This window comes from Rhododendron vialii, chromosome 1a (assembly GCF_030253575.1).
Source record: "Rhododendron vialii isolate Sample 1 chromosome 1a, ASM3025357v1".
NCBI classification, from domain to species: domain Eukaryota; kingdom Viridiplantae; phylum Streptophyta; class Magnoliopsida; order Ericales; family Ericaceae; genus Rhododendron; species Rhododendron vialii.
Window position 1 is genome coordinate 43,135,397 of NC_080557.1, and position 23,308 is coordinate 43,158,704.

The following is a 23,308-nucleotide window of genomic DNA, read 5'->3' on the forward strand; positions in this document are numbered from 1 at the left end:
AGTGACAATGGCACCCGCCCACTGGTCTGCACTTTTGGTGATCCCATTTACTCTAATGTGTCGAGAATCAATCATATCGCCTTGATTATGTTAACTTGAGCCGATATTGCTTTACAGAATAGTTAAACAATAAGTTCATGAGGTCCATTGACTGTGCTATCAAACAGTTCATCATTAATTTTCTGGAAAGAACGATCTCACGTTAAAGCTCAGTTGCCATATTTCAAGACTAAGCAGCTACAATGTAAAACCTCCAAAAGCAAAGATGCCAGGAAGTCTAGAGCAGATTATGAAGAGAGGACCAACTGTCAAAAAGATGGCATGGTTTTTATTACGGCAGTAACCAACACGAAAAGGAAACAGTCAAAATGCCGCCTCTTTTGCCCTCCTATCTCACTCTAGTGCAATTAACACGTCTAAAATCAGTCATTTCAACTCATTGCCAATAAGAATGTATAACACGAAATAGCATACCCTCCTAAGCGAGTGGCCATAAGTTTAGTTCAACTTTCACAATCTTCCATTCCATCAAACATTGGAAAACAGAGTATTCTACAAGGGGAGAACGAGAAAAATTAAAAAAAAAAATTTGTGGTTGCTTCTGAATCTTTGCTTCCTCCTTCGAATGTAAACTAAGTAGAACAACAAACTCCCTTTTTACCCCCTGACGCATCAGCCACATTGATAGTGGTCCCTTGACCAGGAAGTGCCGTGGTGCCAGCTGCTTCCTGCGCTGCCAATGCTTTCTTGCTTATGACGTGGTATATCTCCGTCAAAATGGTTTGAAATGCCTTCTCAATGTTGACTGCTTCCAATGCTGATGTCTCAAGAAACGAAAGTCCTTCCTTCTCAGCCAAGGCCCGGCCATCTTGCTCCGAAACAGCTCTGAGATGGTTTAGGTCAGACTTGTTTCCAGCCATCATGATGACAATGTTAGAATCCGCATGGTCTCTTAGTTCACGGAGCCACCTCTGGACATTGTCAAAGGTTTGCTTCTTGGTTATGTCATAGACAAGAAAAGCACCTACTGCTCCCCTGTAGTAAGCACTAGTGATAGCTCGGTATCTCTCCTGGCCTGCAGTATCCCATATCTGTGCCTTCACTGTCTTTCCCTCTACCTGTATCAGAAAATATCGTAGAATATGCTTTAGAATTGGCGTGATGTATTTCCTGAACAGAGGCATGATGCATTTCGAAGACATCAGACCTTAAATGTCATGGAAACTAAACCAAAAGACAAGAATGCTGGTCAGTTCCAAATAACCAATTGTGCAATAAAACAAGTGCCACACATCTTGACGTGTATTCACAAGTGGAAAAACTCCAAAAGTCCAAGCACCAGTATGAAAAGTTGATTGGGAACTGAAGCATTATAGATCATATAGCATCTAATAAGTAGGCAAATAACCAAGCAGCAAAGCCTTAATACACTGATGCCATAATGGATCATATAGCATCCAATAAGTAGGAAAGTACTTGGAATGGGCTCGAAAAGCCTGATGCCAGTGCATAAACAGGTAACAACGCTGACCGTGTTTCAGTTTCGTCATGTAGGTGATGTACCTTAATCAAAGTAGCAAGCCACAGGCAATATTTTCTAAAAACTTTGATTCAAAACCAAACCAAAGAAGAAGAAAACTCTTCTCATTGATTATTTTGAACCCTGTTCCAAAGGTATGGTTCAATCCACCAATGGACAATTCCACCAAAGAAAGAATGCCCATCAATCCTTCACAAAATCATATGGTCCTTGAACTTGATGTCAACAGGTCTTCGTACACAAAATCTACTTAATGAAACAATCCAAGCCAAAGATTTTTCATTGGAGGCTTTCATAGTTAACTGTTGAACTAGTCTAGGTTTCCAATTCCAAATCAAATACTATGGATTTCATGGCACCAAATACACTCATCTAGCATCCACCTAAAATGAATTCGTACCATCTAGCTATTCTTCTTGACATTCAATCTTAGCATTTCCCGTGTAATTTTTCTTCGGATGCGGGCCGTGTGGCACAATCATAATCAATGATATTTTCTATGATCCCTAATAGATGTCATGCACGCAGTTTCACCGGTTAGTTACAAGCATATACAACCAACACAACATCGGCTCTTTAAACCTGTACAATGTAAAACTACGTAATCGACAAGCTTAACAATTAAATCCTTCAAAGTCAGAAGGGTATCCGACATTCAAACAGGCACAATGTCAATCTTTGAATAAGTATAGGTGAAACATCTAATTACAGTATAAAACACGACTAAATAAATAACTCGGTCGGTGAACAAATAAGAAGATCAACCAAAACATTAAGAAGAAGAAAAAAAGAAACCCGAAAATGAAATAAAGATCTGTTGCAAGCCAACATTGTAACTAAACAGATTTAACTAGCCCCAAGGGTTAGTCCAGTTGGTTGGTGGGGATGCTCCCCACACAATTGACCAGGATTCAGCTCCTGGGGTCAGGCCGCAACAAAGAATTTTTTGGTGAATCCTTAGTCCGGGCGTGGATAGCCTGCTTTTGACCGGACTGGGGAGAGGATTAGTCGAGGTACCTATAAGCCGGCCCATCAAAAGAACCCATACGGTAAAAAAAGAGAGTGAGCGAATAACAGAGTATAGAGTGTAGAGAGTTCACCTGAAGAGTTCTGGTAGCGAACTCAACTCCGATAGTGGATTTGGACTCCAAGCAGAACTCATTCCGGGTAAACCTCGAGAGAATGTTGGATTTCCCAACCCCACTGTCCCCGATCAGCACGATCTTGAACAGATAGTCGTAGTCGTGATCTACCTTATGCGCCATCGTTTTAACTCCCTCTCTCTCTCTCTCTACTCCTTCGTCCCTGCCATAAAACCCACACCAAATTCAGATCCAAACCACACAGATCTCACCCAAATCAAAACAAATCACACACATACACACACGTACCTTAAAGTACAGAGGAGGAAGGAAAAAGGGTTGTTGGGATTGCTGTAAATCTTGAGGTGAATCGGTGGGAAATGTAGGAAAAAAGGAGGGACCTGGGTGATTTTATCTCGAAGGTGTTTGATGATTTGTCAAAAGACAGATGGGACAGAGAAGAAATGGAGGAAACAAGGAAGAAAAAGGTCGGTTTTTTTTTTTTCTTTCTGAAACGGCTCTCGTTATTTTGTGTCCATACGCAGGTATCCAGTTTTAAATATGGATGTGTTTAGGCAAAACCGCAAAATATGTGATCCTTTGGATTTTTTTATCATTTGGAGGAGTGGTGTCTGAAAAGAATCCAGCGTCGTAAAGGGAAAGTTGACAAATTTGGAGTGTGTGGTCTGGGTTAGCACCAGTGTGCAAACTGAAAAGGCAGACTGGCAAAGGGTCGATCTCTTTTGTCTCGAAAATTCATGTGTCTCAATACAGAGTGATTTTTTGGCTTTTGAATTGTGTGATTTTTTTTTTAAATTTTAAATTCAACGGTTGAAAAATTCTCTACACAAAGACAGCACGGGAATTTTCGGCAAATAAAATTCTTCCTCCTGGCAAAGGGGGTTTTCCCGAGGGAGGGACTAGTGAGTGTGTGGAGTTGATGCATTTTGTGGGATTTTTTCCCCTCGGATGTGATGGTGGAAAGTAAAGGATGTTGTTCGTGATTCTCCCGTGACGCAAAATGAAGCCTATCACGGTTTTATTTTATGATTCAAGTCATTGATTTCGTAAATCCTAATGGGTAAATTATTAATTCAGAAAATTAGACCGATTGAACCCCAATAAAACGGTTTGGTTTAATCATAGTAGTACTTGCTTTTAGAGTAATGGGTGGGTTTTAAGACAAATGGGGTTGTTCAAATAATTATGATGTTCAAACAATCTAATTTTTGAACCGATAACGTACATATGGATATCTTCAAATGAAAATCTTGACCCTTCAAACTAGGCCATGTTGGGTTCTAGTTTATATATCACATAAAAATCACACAAGGAATTGAATCAACATCTTGAAACACCATACATGGTTCACAAATCATATTCTTTTGCTGAGGGCTGCTTTAGGTGCTTTCTATACTTCTTCTTTTTTATGGTCTTTAATTAGCAATTATACATCTTGACCAATTTCTTTCTCTAGTCCAATTAGACCGATTGAACCACAATAAAGTCTTTTTTATTCGTATTTGAACCAAGTCCAAATTAACTATGAAAATGGAAGAATAGAATCTAAGCTTTAATAAAAAGCAAAATTGTTTGGAGGAAAGTTTCATTCCGACTTTATTTTTTATTTGCAATCTAATTTGTTAAGTTTGTAATCACGTTTATTTACTATTTTATTTTCGTAAGATTTTGTTCCATCAATATTTCATGTAACGTACTTTGACCAAAATTTAGTGAAGTTAATGGGTTATCTATAATCGATGGGAGCTCTTTGTAAAAATTTAAGCGAGATATGCATAAATCGATCATAGAAAAAAACATTGTTAAAATTAAAATCAATTATTTTGGAATTTGGACTCCACTAAAATATTATAATAATTGTGTGTTAAATAACCTATCAGAAAAATTTGCGCAACGTTAGAACTAAGACTTTGTTTGAAACCTATGAATGAAAGGAACAAAAATCTAAAGAGTGATGTATCAACATTTGCTATCGCAATGGAGGAAGATGTTTTTTTCTTTTCTTTTCTTTTCCAATCATCTCTCAGCGTGATTGTTGCGACAGGAGCAATCTTAGAAAAGAGAACTGATCTAGCCAAGTCTTTAGTTGCTGGCTCCCCTGTCATCAGCTCACCATTAATTTCCACATTGGATGCAGATCTATATTGAAGTATGCAACCTTTGTTATGGATTTGAAATTTTTTGGTATGGCAAGCTCGAGAAAATGGCATATCTTGGTTTCCGAGTTGGAATTGTGAGAAGCTTCTCTGCCATTGATTAATGCAAATAATGCAGTATTTTAGTACAGTAATTGGTGAACTGTTTGGCTGAATGATGGAGATTAAACTAAGCAGGCTTTTCTTTATTTGGGTTTTTTTTTTTTTGTCGTTTCTGGATTTTTTTTTTTAATATCTTGGTCAAAGGTATAAAAAATAATGAAAAATCTTTACTTAAGACTTATTTTCCTTATATTTTGATGATTGTTTTTCTGTACCCAGTCAGAATAATTTTACTCAATTATTATTAGTGTTCACTCAGACTGGTGATCATGTGTTGTAGTTATTGACCAAGATTTATGGGTCATTGATTCAAACTTCTTTAATACGGGATCATTATTACTAATTAATCATATCGAATCGTTCTAATCTCCTTTTGCTTCCCATGGCATCTTCAATTTCCTGTGCTTGGACAAAGGAACAGCATGTCAGCATTAGCCTTACTGAAATTAGCCAAGTTTCTTAAACTTGATGATAAAAAGCTTCAATACATTCCCCTGCTTTTGGGAAATGTTATGCTTATATTTAGTGGATGTTAGGCCTTCTTTAGTGAAATATTACGACTTGTTTTTGGTGAATGTTATGTATTCTTTATGGTTAGTGGTGCATACGGTATGCACCTTTATAGGTGTTACGTTTATTCGGGTAAAATGATACACCTCTTTGAGGTCTTTGAGGGTCAAATATTATACTTCTCTTTGTTCAAAATGTTACACCGTTTTTGGCGAAATATTAGACCATCTCCAATATTGACTCAAACTCTTCCCCAAATTCAAAATTTATACAAAATTACAAAAATCTCTCTCCAATCTTTTATCCAAACCCTTTGATCCCATTTTGGACTTTACCCATTTATTTGTCCATATTTGGGACAACTGAGACCCTTTCTCCATTTTTTCAACAGCTAGTTATAGAGAAAGAGAGAGAGAGAGAGAGAGAAGACCTGGTCGGAGCTGGCCGACAATCCCCGGATACGTTCCAAAGCTTCGCGAGGGTTGGGGGTTTGAAATGTGAAGGAGGAGCGAGGGAAGAATTTGGTACTGACGAAGAATAAGATGTAGAGAGAGAAAAATGGTTGTGTGAGCAAAAGAAGAAGATGTAGAGAGAGAGAGAGTGAGAGAGATACACAGAAGAAGAAGAAGAAGAAGAAGAAGAAGAAGAAGAAGAAGGGGTGAGTAGAAGATGCAAAAGAAGATTGCTTTATATTTTCACCATTTTGCCATTTGGAATTAATATATAAGGGTAAAATTTGGGTTTGTTGATTGGAGGTGTTCTTACACTTCTTTTTGTAGTGAATGTTATGCTTCTTTTTAATGAATATTATAGCGGACATATGGAATGGGCAGTGAGGGTGGAGGTGGAGGAAGAAATGATTGTTTATTTTTATTTTTTTCTAAACCGAAATGATTGTTCTTGGTGAAGGCAGCGATTAACATAATCTGTTATCCTAGCCCGCAAGCATTATTTGAAAAGTGTTCGAATTCAAAAGAGTTAGGGCGTGTTTGATAGGAGGTTTGGAGGGGAGGATTGGATTAATAATTCCATGGGATTGTTAATACCTTGTTTGGTTAGGTTTTTGTAGGGGGGATTAGTTGTCCCATGGGATTGTTAATCCCCCAAAATGGGGGTATTAGCAATACCATGGGGGGGTGTTACTAGTAATCCCATCCCCATGGGATTGAGCAATACATGTTTAAAAACCCACTTCAATCCCAATCCCAATCCTAATCCTAGCCAAAACAAACATGTTATTTACAATCCATTCCCATTCTCAATCGAATCCCAATCCTAATCCTATGCAAAACAAACATGAATAAATAATTCATCTCCTCATTAATAATCCCACCTCATTCTCAATCTCAATCCTAATGCCATATCATTACGAATCCCCTTAAAACGAAATCTGCAATCAAACACACCCTTATAGTTTAAATATTTTTTGTTCCCTAAAAGCGTTGAAGAAGGTGGACGTGCCGGAGTGGTTATCGGGCATGACTAGAAATCATGTGGGCTCTGCCCGCGCAGGTTCGAATCCTGCCGTCCACGTCTTTTATTTTTATTTTTTGTGTTTTTTTCCTTTTTCCTTTTGGTAATTGTGTTTAAGTCTCTAAGCATATCCAACCCATCTTTATTTCTTCACTAAGAGCATCTACAGTAGAATAATCAAAAGTCGCCACATCATTTTTTAGTTATCCATTTAAGGGATTGCTAAGGTTAGTAATATAGAGATTCACAATGGTACAATCAAAATTGAATAACCAAAACTTATTATATCACCTTTTCAACTTATAAAAATCTAGAAATTGTGACAAAGAAAACAATTTTTTTAAATAGTTTTCAAACTAATAAAAATAGGTTATTAGAAAAAGAGAAAATAGTTTTTTTGAAAACTTTGATTTAAAAAAAAAAACAGTTTTCAGGAAAAAGTTTAAAAGAAAACAGTTTTTGAATAAAAAAAAGTTTAAAAAACTATTTTGAAATAAATTATTTTTAAAAGTACTTTTCATAGAAAAATAAAAATATTTTTGTGTAATGATGGTGTATTTGATTGAGAAAATATAGGGACAACTAAATTTGATTGTTTGCAAACGGTTGTTAGTTTTGATTATCCAATGGCCAAAATTTGATGAGTTGCTAAGAAGTTGCTAAGTTTGGTTATTCCAATATGACCTCTTTTTTGAGCAAATGTTGCTAACCTTAGCAACCTTTTGGTTTTAATTATATTACTGTGGATGCTCTAAGCATCTCCAACTCATCTCTATTTTTTCAAAATAGAAAATGGATGTGACGTATTCAAAAGAGATTTTGTAATTTATGCTCTATTTTCTTCACTTTTTGAGAAAAATTTGGTGAGACAAATCGTCCTTTTTAGAGATTTGGCCCCAAAAATAAAAGCGTGGTCCCCATATTTGGAGACCCAAAAGTAAATTTGGAGACAAAACTTCTAAAAAAACAATGGGTCTCTCCAAAATTCTCCCGAAAAGATGGGATAAATTACAAAATATTCCTTCAATATGTCACATTTATTATCTGTTTTGAAGAAATAGAGATGGGTTAGAGATGCTCTCAGTTCGCTTTTCAATTTATACCGATAAGATTTGCGTTTGGGGGTGGTCAAAGAGTTTAAGAAAATGAAAGAATACAAAAAAAAAAGTTTCGAAAATTGAAAGGACCAAAAACAAAGTCAAGGTAACCTCGGGATTATTTCTTACACATTAGTTTATCACTAATTGTTCTCGGATATGAACCGAATTCGAATATGAAGATGTTATCTAGTGCATACTAAATCTCAGGGTGTAAGTGAGTTGGACTGAATTGATGTGAGATTAGTTTAAGTCCATAAAAAAAGGCCTTAAACTTTAGAGCTGGTAAACAATTTTAGTTTCTAGCTCAACTTTAGTGACTTCTTTTTCCATGAAGTCCTAAAGTTCTTCCTCGCCCATGGAGTCTAGTTTGAGGTCGAATTGAAAATGCATTTAAGTTCAACTTCTTCAAGTAATTTGTTTTATTTGATAAAAGTCAAGAAAAAAAAAGATAAGAAGAAGATACGTTAGTACCATATATTAATCAACAATGCTACTCACACAGCAATTCAAACTGTGTGGAGCCCATATGTATGTGAGAGATTGTATTTGGTGTTGTGTGAATATCACAGTTGTCAACTTTATAAAGAATTTGTCTCGTATCCTTTATCTTTTTGTAACTATTTGGAAAGTTATGGAATTAGCATATATAGCATCGCTTTGGAGGATTATAAGATGTTGTAACACGAGCAGAATATTGAAAATCTGTATCTTTATGAAATGGTAAGACATTCTTGGACACATGCAAGTCCAAAATCACAACGTTTGGTTTGAACAGTCTTTAAGTTAATATTTTTTGCATTTTGTTAATTTACTAGTGCATGTCAGGCATTGTTCGAACGATCAACGCATATAAATAAATTCTAGACTCGTGCGCAATATATTAACCCCTGCCCAACGAATCCAATAATTATGCAGAAAACAATAACTCAAGCATATTCCTTGATTTGTTTAATTTTAACAAATAATTTTTCGATCCATAGTTGCATGTGCCTGAAGGCACAACACAATACGTTCACAACAAATGAGCCCGTGCCTAAAAGCACTTATTAAAAAATATTAATCTAATAAAAGTTTCTTGCACTATCAACAATGAAATTGCATACTCTCAATCAAAAATATTACTTAAGGAATCAAAACTGTTTCGAAGCTGCTATTCAAATTACAAACATTCACTAAGTCAATCAAAAGAGTTATAAATATGACTAAAGAATATTGAATTTAGTACAAAGTGAGGGTCTACCCACCAAAATTCAAAGCCACCATAGTTGATGTAGCACTTAATAGCTACCAACAAAAAAGATAGAATGATAGCCAACAGTATAAAAAGAATCGAAGAAGATAGAATGAGAATCATTCGAAAGAGGATAACCAACAATATGACCTCCACCACCACCTTCCATCTTTGGATACCTGCATATAGATGTCCCTTAAGTAACTTTTTAAGAAAAAATCCCAATCGCGTGGGTTCGATTGGGGTTAGAGGTGGACATATAGGGCATTACAAGTAGTATCAGAGCAACATGTGTACACAATCATATGGGTTCAGGCCAAGGGAAAAGACCTGTAAAATATTGTGCTAACTCTAGGCTCGAGGTGCATGTGGCCACCAAGAAAAAGACTTATGAAATATCACGGCGACTCTGTTGACAGTTTACCGGGGTGTTCATAAGTATATAAGAAACCACATACACTACTACTAGTAATTTGGGTTTAAATATTTTGGGCCATATGATCATTAGGCACAAACAAGTTACTTGGCCAATATTTTGCATGGTTTCATGTGAGACTCACAAGACTTAGGGTGCGTTCTTTTGATCTTAATTTAAACTTAAAATGAGAATTGTCTTTATTTAAATTTTTTCGCATTTGTTCGTTCTGCGTTAAACTTTTGTTGGTTATTAATTCATCTCGTTGAGACGAATGAGAAAAGTAAAAAAAATTCACTTTTACCCAAGTATTTTTAAAAATAATCACTAAAAAGTGGTTATTTCTCAAAATACTTGGGTAAAAGTAAAGAAATTTTACTTTTTCGATTCCTTTCATCGAGACGAATCAATAGCCAACAAAAATTTGGCTTAAAACTAACAAATGCAAAAAAAAATTAAATAAAAACAAATTTTATTTTAAGTTTAAGTTAAGACCAAAATAATGCACCCTTAATACGAACCGGTTTCCCTTACATGTGGTATCCCTCCATATGACGGTATTCCATAAGCACCAAAGAGTTTATTTTCAGTGACCCCACACATCAACTTTTCTCCACCTATCGTAGAAAAGATTGCACTCTCCACATCGATGGAACTATGGAAGGCGCATAGGAATCAAAAGGGATTTAAACTAGATTCCGAAAGCCAAAAACGGAAAAGAAATCTATAGGAGCAGGCCTTTTCTTACGTACCCTTTTTTGTCCTGGCCTTTTACCCTTGAGCGCATGTGGGCGGCCCGGCAAAAAACCAATGTGTACAAATTCTTGAAGACGCTTTACAAGAAAGGGTTTCTGAACGACTTCTAATTCGCGAATTTGTGAGTCCGTTTTGCGCCCTTTAATTTCTTCTATTAGATTCACATCCGCTGTTTCTGCTCTGTTGTTTTCTAAATTGCGCTGCAAGAATCTTATCTCTGCGTTCCTCAATTGGGTATTTTTCTTGAGACTTTTTTTTTTTTGCTGGGCTGCCTTCGCAAATTAAAGAAAAACCCATAAGCAATGGAAAACAAGAAGCACTTGGGCTCTTCTTCGTCAGCTGCTGATCTTTTGGGTTCCAAGAAATCGCCGCCGCCGTCTGGCGCTGGAATTTTCGCGTCAATTTTTCCACCGCCCCCGTCGGTATGTTTTTTTTTTTGCATTGCTTGATGTTTTTTTTTGATAAGTGCACAAAATTTTATTAGGCTCAAACCAAGAAACAAATTACAGGGATAGAATCCCCTTACAAGAAACAAAAATACAGGCAGCCATACTTAACACCTCTGAACAAGAAAACAAAATCAAAGAACACACTGAAAAAAAAACTATACAGATTGCATGATCCTATGAGGCAGGCCCCATATCTCACAAATACTCCGATTTTGCGAGGATTGTTTTACATTCCTTCTGGAGCTAAGGAAAGCACGAATCCCATTGGCTATATCTGTTGCCACTGCAACACCTGAGTATGATCCTTCATCTTTGCACAGAAAATACGAGAGTTTCTTTCCTGCCAAAAACCATAAACAGTAGCTGCCAATGTACACTTCAAACTAACAAATCTGAAACTATCCCAAGATACATTGCCCTGCAACCAATCAAGGACATCTCCCATATTATTAGGAATGCCAGCCACTCCATTCTTTGACACCAAGTACTGCCAAACACGTGTAGAATATGTGTAGAATATGAACAATCAAAGAACAAGTGATGATGTGATTCCTCCTCATCTTGATGTTTGTAACGTTAGGGTTTAATGCAATGTTATTATTCATTCGTTGTTGTGTTTCTTAAACCTTTTTGGGTAGAAGTTATTGTTTCTTTTCATTAGACAATAAGAGCTCCTTTTTTGGGTCAAGTTTGATGTTCTGATAAAACAAACGCACTTATGATTAGAGTCTTCAAACTGAAACCAAGGGGTTGGATTTAGACCAGATATACAACAACAGCAACATAACATAACCCATCTAGTCCCCAATCATTGGGGGTATGAGCGGGGATGATTGGAGACAGACCTAACCTTTGGCAATATATACACAAAATGACTACTCTTAGAATACCACTAAAACAGTGGCTCCCCTAAACCTCCAAGAACCGAGGAGCTACAAGGACGTTTTGTTGTAAAACCATGCCCCCAAATCAAAGCCAAATGGCATCAGAGACCCAAATCAATTTATGTGCACATTACCATGCTTCCTTCATTGATAATCCAGAGCATCGGCATGCACAATGATTTAGACCAGATATACTGTCCAAAATCAAGAAACCGAATTTGAATCAAATCGTTCTTTCGATTCTAATTTCAAGGAGATGGTAATGGTATATTGCTTCTCTTCTATCGATATGAAGGGTGGAAAAGATATCAAAGATGGAAATTCGGGTCACGATTTCCGTCTCTAGTATACCCCATTTGAATGGTGGTGATGTTAAAACCCTAACCTGCTATCTCCTGGTGCAAAAAAAATGGGGAAAGGAAAATTGAAGGAGGGTTTTGCAGAATCCTGACGTGGTATCCCAAAAGATGAATAACAAAAGAAACACAAGATCTGCATGATTCACCACGGTTGCTGCTGTTTCGGTATGATGAAAACTAATGCAAGAACTACGTTGGAGATGCCTAATTATATTTGGCTGGGTTACAAGTAGGTAAAATATTCCAAAATTACCCTTGGGAAGTTAGATGCTGTGAACACATGGCTTAGCGTGCATCACCATCGGGCTCCACACTATGAGATACTATATAATACTTCACAATGCAGTCAGCAGACTCCTAATGGTTGAATTAAGTGGAGTGTGTGCTTCTTCTAAAAAGGCTTTTGTTAATATGTTGCTGTGTGTATCTCATTCAACTGTAAGAAAATAAGAAGCGCTTCATTGTGAATTTGGGATATAGGTTGTGCGTAGGAACTACTCGTGCTCGGATCTCGTGGGATGTTTGCAAGAGCAGTCCACAAGGGATGAAGTTTGGGGCACCAGACAATTAACTGCAGGTGTGCACTTCAAGCCCTCTTTTCATCAAGCTCCCTTTGGTGGTTGTTTTAGACCATTGCTGTGGAAATATTAAGAATTTTTTAGGAGTATTCTCTGAGGTCTTATCATGTTAATTTCGTGTGTCTCTTAATCAGTTAATTGTACGAGAAAAAGTGAAAGGAGTAAGCTGAGGAATATTACCGCCTTATTTGGAAACTCACACCTTCCCCTGCATTCTTTTGTAGAGATTACAGCTGACAAAAATGAAGGCCCAAAAAGTTGCATAACCAACAAGGAAAAGAAATCCATCTTCCTTGAAAGAGTAGAAACATCTCCTCTAAGTTCATCTCTCTATTACGGTGGACAAGAAGACATGTACATCTGTTCTTCGAGCACTAAAAGCTCCGGCGCCTACCCTTTTGTGAGTCTTGATTGGAGAATGTTAGCGTGGTACTGATAGATTGCTTAATAATGGAAATGATAGTTTTACTAAATTTGCAATGAGTGTTGCTATATGTACCGACCACGGGGAGGGAAAACGTACCGACGGCCGCCGGCGGGCCGTCTCCGGCCACCGGACGGCCGATCCGAGCCGTTCAAAAATTCTAAAAAATAAAACCGAGGGGGTCAACGCGGGAATCAAGGGCATCCGAGGTGTTTAGGGTGCTTGATCAAAGCACCCTTTTTTCGTGTATATATGTGTGTGTACATATATACACGAAAAAAGGGTGCTTTGATCAAGCACCCTAAACACCTCGGATGCCCTTGATTCCCGCGTTGACCCCCTCGGTTTTATTTTTTAGAATTTTTGAACGGCTCGGATCGTCCGTCCGGTGGCCGGAGACGGCCCGCCGGCGGCCGTCGGTACGTTTTCTCTCCCCCAATGGTCGGTACTCATAGATTTTTCGATTTGCAATTGTTTTAGACCAAGCAAGGAGTGGAAGATGATTCATATGGATCCAATTCAGAGAGCGCTTGTAGAGGGAATTGGTGGCAAGGTAAATTTGCAAAAGACATACAAGTGAGAAAAAATTATCGACCTACATGAAAAAGTAGCATCTCTAAGCTTGAATTCTATTGCTGCAGGGTCGCTTTATTATTGAGACTTGACCCCGCCTAGGATGTGAATTGTGAATATATTTACCAAGGTAGAGTAATGGTACCTTTTCCATGAATCATTTCACGCATCTATCTTGTTGTTTGGAAATAGGAATCCTTCTACTTTTGCAGTATGTGAGCGGCAGGGGTTATTATGTACAACATCTTATCGTTCAAATACAGTGAGTTATGGAAAGCCTAAATGTTGATCTCAATTGGTTCAACTGGAATGATAAACGTGCCTTTTGCACATGTGCAATCCTATAAGAACACTCTCCTACATTGTCATAAAATATCCGTTCTTGTTAAAATTTATCTTGCTGTTGAATATGCTAATTGCTAAGTAAATAGCATTTGTGTCAATCTCCAAGTATGATGTGCGTACGTCTTTCTTTCTATTCAGTATGCTAGAAAATACCTTTTATGTCGATCTCTTTGAAGTATGATGTGCATGGTTCTATCTTCCGGTTATATATGCTAATGTACAAGAATTTTGATGGGCCGGACTATTTGCAACCACAAATTTCCTGAACGTAGCCTGTTTTCATATGCAAATGAAATGTGTACCATAGTATAAACAGGCTACGTTCAGGAAATTTGTGGTTGCAAATAGTCGGCCCCATTTTGATTCAGTTGTTTAACCTGATGTTACTTTCTTGTATCAAATTTTGCAGGAATTCACATTTTGGCAGCGATTTAATTTGGAATCTCTTATAGCATATGCAGTATTACGCATACCTTTATTGGACAGAACCTATAAGTTCTTTTTTTCTTTTTTCTTCGTATATGGAACTCACGATGTTACAGTGGGAAATCCTTGTCAATTTTTTTCTGAGGAGGTTTCCCTATGATTTTTCATTTCTTACCAAGATGGTCTACCCATAATACTTGTGGCCTTGATATTAGGGATTTCACGTGTAATTGACCAATATTAGTAAAGTTTTCAACTAGAAATAATGGAACGAGGAAGGTTCTTATGTTTCCCAACTTGTTTTTCTTGGCCTGTCATTTGGAATGGAAACGGATTCCAAGCATGCATGTTTGATATATTGGTTTTGTTACTGCTGAGAGCCTAAGACCATCCAAACTGTTTGGTCATGTGGGAAATGTTATTTCAGTAGTATCAGCATCACCATAACATTCTCATGATTGCATCTTATTCAGATGTTTGAATACGAGACGTTGACAGTATAACAGACATTTTTTGTTGGCTAGACTGATGGAAGTACCATTCCAGAGGTTGTGGCAGCAAAAATGGGGAGCTATCTGGTCTTCGTTTGCAGGCTAGGCGATGTGCCCGCTTGGCTATTCTATTTGAGACAACGCAAGAGCTGTAAAGAAGAGGCAAAAAATGTGGAACTGGAAAGAACTAAGAAGCAGTATTCAAGAGATTCGTAAAAATTAAGTGAAAACCCACCTCCAGATTGTCTTTGGATTGTGAATTTGTGGAGGTATTTCCAACTTTGGGAATAAAAGAGCCGACATCCACCCTTTTGAAGATTTCTATCCTCAACCATGTGTCAACCAGAAAACAATGTATCAACTTGTTTTTAATCCTTTCTGTTCAGCCACTGGCCCACTGGAGGGCATGGATTGCCTTTAATCCATGTTCTCATCAAAGCTTAATTTCGCAGACAAAATTTCATGCCACCAATACTCTGAGAATCTGACTATTTTAACCAAATGAAGGCTTGTATGTGCAATACTCATTACCACTTTCCCTACTATCTGAAATGCAAAGGAACAACCTTTCATATGCATCTGCCATTTTAGTGGCAGTGAACAACTTCAACCCTCTTTCCCTACCCACCTGACCTTTCTTCTCCAGAATCCCTCTCCCATCATTCCAAACCCGATAAAGCGCCTGTTTCAGTGAATCTACGGTAGGCGAAAACGTGTAACCCATTTCGGGGCTGACAATTATGGACCCCGTAATGCTGGCAAGTCGCGTTGCAATCACCGGAGTGCCACAAAGTATTGCTTCTAACAGTGTATGATCCAACCCTTGAGCCCTTAGAGTTGGGTTCACAAAAATGTCTATTGCATTGTAGAATCTTGAAAGTTGAGCTTGATCAAGTGGCCCCAAAACCAGTAGATTGGGACCTAAATCTTTGTATCTAGCACCCCATGGACCATCCCCAGCAACTAGGACAATAACACTTTCCTGAAATCTTGAATTTTCTGCAATCATTTGCTTTAGAGCTTCAAATATTAGTGGGTGTCCTTTGTCTTTAACTAACCTACCAGCCATTCCCAACACCAATGCCTTTGATTCTGGAATCCCAAATTTGAACTTGAAATCCTTACCTTCTGAAAAATCTGGCTTGAAAATCTCCTCATCAACGCCATTGAGAATTATATGAACGCGCTCTTCTGGGATCATGTAAATCCTTTTCAGGACATCACCAACGTGATCACTTGTTGCGACATGATGAGCATAATTTTGGAAAAACTTTACCTCTTCAACAACCCTTGTAGTTCTTTCGGTCAATTCATAAGCACGATGCTCATCAGGTGCTCGAACGATTTCCTGAATGATGTCTGTATGTATCGCTTCATACGCGATTCCATGCCAGCTGACAGCCAAGTTAGTGAGGTTCCGCGCTCTGGTATACAAGAGTCCTACACTCTCAGTGTGGATCATATCAAAAGGTTTCCCAGTAGAGTTTTGGGCTTGGAATTGCTTCCAAACTAGGCTTTGGTCCAATAAACCGGCGGATGTTGGTTTCGAGAGGTGGAAGTACAAGTTGCTCATTGGGTAAGTGGGAAACGATTTGTTTTGGGCAGAAGTGGTGAAGATGTGGAGCTCATGGCCGCGTTTGGCTAGCGCGAGGTGGAGCGTTTGGGCATGGCGCTCGAGCCCACCTGCCCGAGATTCGTGGGGCCATTTCTTGACAAAGAGTGCGATTTTCAGGATTTTGGAAGTTGTGTTTGAGGGGAAGGAAAGATGATTCCATGCTGAAGGAAAGGAAAGAAGGTTAATGGGTTGGTTTTGGTTCTGCTCTACTGTTTGGACATGGAAGTAGAAGGGGATAGAACAGTGAGACCAGTACAAGAGTGAAATGGATGAGAAGGCAGACAGAGCAACAAGGATGTAACAGGAACAGCGGAAACCGAAGACGGTGGATTGATCCTTTGCCATGAAAGAGCTGAAATCAATGGAATTGAAATGACAGGTATCTCAGCAACCAAACAGGGCTTTCAGAACTTCTTGTGAATTGAACAAGAAGCAAAACTCTTTCAAGTTTCAACAGAGAAAGGGCATGAATCTACTGTTTTCTTCCTTTGTTTTGGATCTGATAACAGTTGCACGTGGGTATTGAACTGTTTTTTACTCTACTAGATAGTACAACTTGACAATTACAAGTGGGGATTGCTTACAAAAAATTAGTAAAATTTGTTTGAAAAAGGGAAAGTTGTTTTGACTTTGGGATTCAATGTAGCCTTCCTAGAGTCTAACCTGCCCTTATTATAATGCAAGAAGACACAAGTTTCAGGATACCGTCGCTGCCAATGCAAAAACAAATACACTAAGCAAAGAAAAGAGGGTAAACAAAACCCATGATGTGTCCAACCAAACTACTAGTACTAGTTTCATCAATAGTGATCAGAGTTTGTGAGGTCTAAGCTAATTCAAAGCATGAATGCTCAAAGCTTCTGCAAGACAAAAAAGTTACCAAACAAAGAAACTCAATTTCTATTATTAATAGGGCACCCGCTGGTCGACGGTGGAATTGGTTTTTGAGGATTAGTCAAGGTGAAGGTAAGCTGGCTTCGGCACCCTGAGTTGACAGAAGAAAGAAGAAAGAAAACAGAATCTACTTTGTTTGCATTCTTCTTTCCCCTAATCGATAACTACTATTCGCCCTAATTAATAACTCTTAGTTTGGAACTTGTGGAAGAGAAGGGAAAAGAAAGGGAGAAAATTGGAAATTTTCCTCCTCTCTTGTTTGGATTTCTATAGATAGAAGAAGAAAAAATAACAAAATGAATTCAACTTGCCTCCTATTTTCGCTCCAACTTTTCCTCTACTTTCTCTTTTAATTATTTTTCCTTTCCGCAAGTTCCAAACAGAGCATCGCAGTATACTTTTTGGGGTTTCGCCTACCGATTTACTCAAACATATACACAAGTATACCTCAGCAACTCTGTTGAATATTCTTCAAAACTCGAAAGATAAACAAAATGAGTATAATCTGCAAGTTGAAAGCAGCAACTTGCAAAAACGTTGCTAAAACGCCTTTGCCGGGAATCGAAGCTGGGCCAGCCTCATGACAGGCAGGACCATCAAACTCTTAACAGTCCATTTGGCGGGCAGAAAAGGGAAGGGGTACAAGGGCCTTGGGGGATAAGCTATTTCAAGACCGTCTTATCGACATACACTCCACCCTGAGATAGGCTTATCTGGGTGGACATAATTACCGGCGTGCTCCTTAAATTTCTCAAAACCTTTTTTGTATTGACATCGAAAGGGGTAACTAAGTAAATTATCACATTATTTCTGTATCCACCCACTCTTATCCATCCATTTCAACTACACCAAACAAACCACTTCTTAGTTAATCCATGTTCTTAACTAATTCTCTATTGTAACATATTCACATACTATCTACTCTTCTTCTTTGTCTCAAAAAGTACGCAATACATTGGGACATAAGGAAATTAAGGCTCAGCCCAAAGTCAGAAGGTCTAATTCTTTTATAAATTTTTGGTACCATCGATGCAATTTAGGGTTGGTTCATTCAAATTTCCAAGGAAATTCCCTACAAAAGGACCGGCACACCCTTTGGGAGTAGACCATAGTTATTACTAGTTAGTTACGTCTAAACTTTGAACGGATTTAAAAGTGGAAGAAAGTACGGGAAATGCAACTCTCGCTTTTTCCAATTAGTTGGAAACCAACGGAATAATTTTGTTCATCCTCTTCGGAGGATAGTGAACATTATCCTCCATGTGATTGGTGGAAATTGAGTGGGCCTACGGAATCAATACACTATTTTGGTAATAATGAGGTTTTTTTTTTTTTGGTGGAACCCGCAGAATTTCTATCAATCCCCGGGAAAGTAATGTTTACCTTCTTTAGAGGAGGGTGTACAAAAAGCTGATGACACTGTCCATGATATGTTGTGTTTAGGAAAAACTCTAATAAGATGTTTAATATTGTTGAATTGTTTAATACTTGTATTTTATTTCTTGAAATATATGTGGTTATGTCAAAGTATGAGACATAGAGGTGAGAGTTAGCTATTGAGTTTAATTGCTCACGATGTTACTCCCTCCGTTCTAAAATGAGTGAACTTTTTGAAAAAGTTTGTCGTTTTCAATTGTTTATAGATTTTAAAATGAGTGTTAAAAAATATGTAATACGGATCTTGTTTGATAAATTTTAATTAGTTATATTAAACAAAGTTTTCAAAATCACATAAACTTCATAAATCGAGAGATATAAGTATTTTAAAATAATACGGAATCTCAACAATGTCACTCATTTTGGAACCGATGGAGTACATTTTTGTGGCCTTAACATGTAATGCCAAAATTTGGTGAAGAATAGGGACAATTTACCAGCTAGCGGAGCAACGAAGTACGGTGCTGAGCTTGGTTGAGGATGAGGAAGAAGGACACAAAGAGGAGTAGATTTACTATAGTACCCTCCCCTTTAATTTAAATAAATGTAATTCGGATAGGGAGACAATTCGGTTTATAAAGACTTATCCGTCCTTATTTTATTTAATCAATATAATACTTAGTTTAATTTTATTAAATTAACATTTTCAAACGTTGGGACGTTACAAGGAGAGACAGAAAGCTCCCTCCACCTCCCACTGGGCTGTTGAACCTCTTGATCTATGGGCCCAACTAGGTAATTGGGCGATGACTATTAATCCGGCCCACTACATTTTCAATTTCTTGGTGTAAGTAATGTTGTATATGCTAATGATAAATGTATTGTTCCTTTTAGGTCAATTATTTATACATGACAAATATATTACTCTCCTTTTTTTTTAAATCAATTCTTAGCAACATACATATTACTCTTTTGATTTTTTTGAAAGCAATATTTAGCTTCTAATATTTAATTATGTTTGATTTCAATACAGTTTACGTTCTCTCACTACCATATTGTATATTACGAATTTTCTATTAGTATGATAAAAAAAAATCCAAAAAAACCTTGTGAAAAAGTCGTACATGGGGCTAATTAACAATACTAATCGAAAATCTTACCATCATCAAGATTTCTTGATCAGTAATGAACATTGACTAATTAACAAGACCAACCGAAAAACTTACCATCATCAGGATTTCGGGAAAATGACGGTCCAGGACGTATTTTGATAATTAATACCTGCCAAGGACATGCTGAGAACATTTGTTAATGCTGAAAATATCCTTGGAGGATATTAATTATCAAACATGTCCTTAGCCGTCATTTTCCCCAGGATTTCCTGATCAGTAATGAATGTTGCCTAATTAACAACACCAATGAAAAAACTCACCATCATCAGAAATTGAACGTTAACTAATTAACAACTCTAATAAAATATCTTACCATCATCAAGATATAGTCCTCAATAATAAAAGTTGACTGAACAAGCCTATCTGTATAAAAAAAAACTAGTAATTTTAGGCACGGCACAATACTTTCTAAACATAATCGTTCGATATTCTACATACAGCGAACAGTTTCTACACACAGTTGTGCCCGAAAATTATGTTTTAAAGTTGTGTGTAGACTTTCCAGCAAATACTAAATGGTGGTGATTTTCACGTTTCTTTTTTAATCCGTAGTCCTTTTTTGTTTTTATACACATGAATATCTTGCACCTCTTTCAAAATTCCTCCGTCCCAATTTATTTGTCTAATTTTTTGGAACGCAATTTTTTAGGGAACATAATGATTACACTTAAAAAAAATTTAACTTTTCAATATTACCCTTCTAACATTTTTAAAAGTTACTTTATATATTTGAATAAAGCAAGGAGAAAAATGACATTTAGTTCATTAAAAGTCAAATAAACAAACTTATGTGACGTGGAAAAGTCTAAAAGTGGGCAAACAAATCAGAATAAAGAAAATATATTTTTTCACACATTCGAGAGCAACATTGTAAAATCACGATGGAGACAAAAAAAAAATACTTGCATGAAGTAGTTGTGAACTATAAGAAGTGGAGTGTAAAAATAATTTTCCTACCTAAATTTGTTTTCGTCTCCTTAAGAACAGTCTCCCCTCTTGCCACCGAGTCTCTCCCAGACTCCCACCCCCACACATTTCCTGGAGAGAGAGAGAGAGAGAAAGAGAGAGAATCAATGGAGGGAATGGACGTCATGCCTCCGTCGTCATCGTCTGCGAACGGCACCAACGAAATTATGATGCACATGACCTTCTTCTGGGGCAAAAACGCCGAGATCCTCTTCTCGGGCTGGCCCGGAACCAATTCGGGTATGTATGCTGTGGCCCTCATGTTCGTCTTCGTCCTTTCCCTCCTCGTCGAGTGGCTCTCCCACGGCAACCTCATAAAAGACGGGTCGAACCAGGTCAGCGTCGGGTTGGTCCAGACGCTCATCCACGCGATTCGGGTCGGGCTGGCGTACATGTTGATGCTCGCCGTGATGTCGTTCAACGGCGGCGTTTTCGTCGCGGCTGTGGCTGGGCACGCGTTGGGGTTCTTCTTGTTTGGGAGTAAGGCTTTGAAGAAGGCGGTGCCGACGCCGTCAAATGGGAAGACGTCGGATGTTCCTCTTGAAATATGATTTGTATGATACTCCCCCCTCTCAAAATATTTATTCAGTCTGTAAAACAGAATTTTAAAAATAATACAATTTTTATAAAAAAAAATTTAAAAGTTTTTCAATAGTAATTTACTAGACATCAATGAGTTCTAACATGAATAATTTTGTTCACTCTTCTTCAAAGAAGGTGAACAATACCTCACATGTGATTGGTGAAAATTGTGTAGAGTCCACGGAATGATCAGCACTTTTTTAATAAACTCTCTTCGTCCGACTTTAAATGTCTCCTACGATTTTTCGTGCATTTTTAAACCTCAAAAAAAATATTCTATATCCTCTTCTTTTTTGTTTTCTTACACCAAATTAAAGTATTTATTTAAATTGCAACGGAGAGAGTAATAATGAGTTAGTTTGTGATGAAGTCCAAACAATTTCCACCAATACCAGATAGAATAATAAGACGTTGCACGATATGCTGCGTTTACCAAAAAAAAAAAAAAAAAGACTCTCATAAGACTTTGCACTTGAAAGTACGAGATGTTTAATATTGCTGAATTGTTAAATACTTGTATTTTATTTCATGAAATATTTGTGAGTTATGTTAAAGTATGGGATATAGGAATAGAAGTTAGCTGCTAAACTTAATTGTTTACGGTTACATTTTTTTGGCCCTAGCATGTTATGCCATAATTTGGCGAAGAACAAAGACAGTTTTACCAGTTGGAGGAGTACGCTGCTGACCAAAGCTTGGTTGAGGAAGGACACCAAGAGGAGTAGATTTACCATAGTACCTTCCCTTTTAATTTTAAAAATTGTACTCCTTCCGTCCGGATTTAATAGTCTCCGATTCAATTCTAACCAGATAAAAAATAAGTTATATCTTTCTATTAGTAATAAATTTTATATCCAATATAAATCTTATTTGATGTATCTCAAATAGTTCTATAAGACAATATTTTTAAAATTACATAAAGCATTATAAATTATAAGATATAATCGATCGAAAAGTTGTACGAATTTTAAAAAATGACTATTAAATCCGGACGTAGAAAGTAATTCGGATAGCGAGACAATTCGGTTTGTAAAGACATATTTGTCCTTTCCTTTATCTAATCAAAATATTAAACTTAGTTTAATTTTATTAAATTAACGTTTCTAAAGGGACGTTACAAAGAGAGACAGAAGGCTCCCTCCTCCACCCCCTGGGCTGTTGGGCCAGTCGATATATGGGCCCAATCAGAAAATTAGGCTATTAATCCGGCCCACTGCATATCATTTATTGGTATGAGTCTTGGGAAAATGACAGCCTAGGACGTGTTTTGATAATTAATATCCGTTAAGAATATGCTAAAAATAATTATTAATACTAAAAATATCCTTAGCAAATATTAATTATAAAAACACGTCCTTAGCCGTCATTTTTCCATGAGTCTTAGGGCCCAATCAGGTAAAATGGGGGCTATGACTATTAATCCGGCCAACTACATATATTCATTTTCTTGGTATGAGTAATGTTGTATATATGATAAACGTATTGTTTCTAATTGTTCCTTTTAGGTGAATTGTTTATTTATGACGAACGTATTACTCACCTTTTTTAAAAAATCAATTCTTTTGCAACATACATATTACTCTTTTGATTTTGGTTGAAACTTGAAAGCAACATTTAGCTTTTGAATTTAATTATGTTTAATTTTATTACAGTTTACGCTCTCTCATACTATATTGTATGCTACGAATTTCCTTTTAGTATGATAAAGAAAAAACCCCAAAAAAAATATTATGAAAAAAGTCGTACGCGGGCCTAATTGACAACACTAATCAAAAATCTTACCATCA

At 37.1% G+C, this 23,308-nt stretch overlaps 4 protein-coding genes, 1 non-coding gene and 1 pseudogene across 11 annotated transcripts; 3 read left to right on the forward strand and 3 right to left on the reverse strand.

The window, feature by feature from the left end:
* Positions 1-415: 415 nt before the first annotated feature.
* LOC131316847 (ras-related protein Rab2BV) lies at positions 416-3,285 on the reverse strand. 2 transcript variants are annotated; one of them, XM_058346323.1, is made up of 3 exons: positions 2,932-3,285; positions 2,641-2,845; positions 416-1,118 (listed from the first exon to the last, which is right to left on the reverse strand). In XM_058346323.1, the coding sequence occupies exons 2-3, from the start codon at positions 2,803-2,805 to the stop codon at positions 633-635; spliced, it is 651 nt and encodes a 216-aa protein (XP_058202306.1). In that variant the 5' UTR covers positions 2,806-2,845; positions 2,932-3,285; the 3' UTR covers positions 416-632. The 2 variants fall into 2 exon arrangements, with proteins under 2 accessions (XP_058202306.1, XP_058202315.1); XM_058346332.1 differs by having other exon boundaries at positions 2,641-2,825; positions 2,918-3,188.
* Positions 3,286-6,862: 3,577 nt separating this feature from the next.
* Positions 6,863-6,944, forward strand: TRNAS-AGA (transfer RNA serine (anticodon AGA)). Its single transcript has one exon. It is a non-coding gene; the product is annotated as a tRNA-Ser (tRNA).
* A 3,400-nt stretch (positions 6,945-10,344) lies between these two features.
* On the forward strand, positions 10,345-15,128 carry LOC131316862 (uncharacterized). Of its 6 annotated transcripts, none has more exons than XM_058346372.1 (7): positions 10,345-10,511; positions 10,674-10,808; positions 12,559-12,655; positions 12,881-13,056; positions 13,561-13,633; positions 13,722-13,783; positions 14,408-14,720. In XM_058346372.1, exons 2-6 carry the CDS (start codon positions 10,689-10,691, stop codon positions 13,736-13,738), a joined length of 483 nt encoding a protein of 160 aa, XP_058202355.1. In that variant the 5' UTR covers positions 10,345-10,511; positions 10,674-10,688; the 3' UTR covers positions 13,739-13,783; positions 14,408-14,720. The 6 variants fall into 6 exon arrangements, 4 of the variants coding, with proteins under 4 accessions (XP_058202355.1, XP_058202337.1, XP_058202372.1 ...); XM_058346354.1 differs by having other exon boundaries at positions 10,345-10,507; XR_009197316.1 differs by lacking the exon at positions 10,345-10,511 and adding an exon at positions 13,866-14,215 and having other exon boundaries at positions 10,546-10,808; positions 14,347-14,720.
* LOC131308793 (small nucleolar RNA snoR100) lies at positions 11,777-11,869 on the reverse strand (annotated as a pseudogene).
* Positions 15,129-15,367: 239 nt separating the features above from the next.
* LOC131316854 (uncharacterized) lies at positions 15,368-18,039 on the reverse strand. Its single transcript, XM_058346341.1, has one exon. The coding sequence runs from the start codon at positions 16,873-16,875 to the stop codon at positions 15,409-15,411; it is 1,467 nt and encodes a 488-aa protein (XP_058202324.1). The 5' UTR covers positions 16,876-18,039; the 3' UTR covers positions 15,368-15,408.
* A 2,894-nt stretch (positions 18,040-20,933) lies between these two features.
* On the forward strand, positions 20,934-23,255 carry LOC131316901 (copper transporter 6-like). The gene is made up of 2 exons (XM_058346418.1): positions 20,934-21,493; positions 22,145-23,255. The coding sequence occupies exon 1, from the start codon at positions 21,047-21,049 to the stop codon at positions 21,488-21,490; it is 444 nt and encodes a 147-aa protein (XP_058202401.1). The 5' UTR covers positions 20,934-21,046; the 3' UTR covers positions 21,491-21,493; positions 22,145-23,255.
* The last annotated feature ends 53 nt before the right edge of the window (positions 23,256-23,308 follow it).

Bases quoted from the DNA above. Each gene is read 5' to 3' on its own strand.
- LOC131316847 (XM_058346323.1), bottom strand. From the start codon at position 2,805: ATGGCGCATAAGGTAGATCACGACTACGACTATCTGTTCAAGATCGTG. The intron at 1,119-2,640 runs GTGAACTCTCTA...TTTCTGATACAG, and splicing joins TCGCTACCAGAACTCTTCAG to GTAGAGGGAAAGACAGTGAA.
- LOC131316862 (XM_058346372.1), top strand. From the start codon at position 10,689: ATGGAAAACAAGAAGCACTTGGGCTCTTCTTCGTCAGCTGCTGATCTT. The intron at 10,809-12,558 runs GTATGTTTTTTT...TTTGGGATATAG, and splicing joins TTTTTCCACCGCCCCCGTCG to GTTGTGCGTAGGAACTACTC. The intron at 12,656-12,880 runs GTGTGCACTTCA...ATTCTTTTGTAG, and splicing joins CACCAGACAATTAACTGCAG to AGATTACAGCTGACAAAAAT.
- LOC131316854 (XM_058346341.1), bottom strand. From the start codon at position 16,875: ATGGCAAAGGATCAATCCACCGTCTTCGGTTTCCGCTGTTCCTGTTAC.
- LOC131316901 (XM_058346418.1), top strand. From the start codon at position 21,047: ATGGAGGGAATGGACGTCATGCCTCCGTCGTCATCGTCTGCGAACGGC.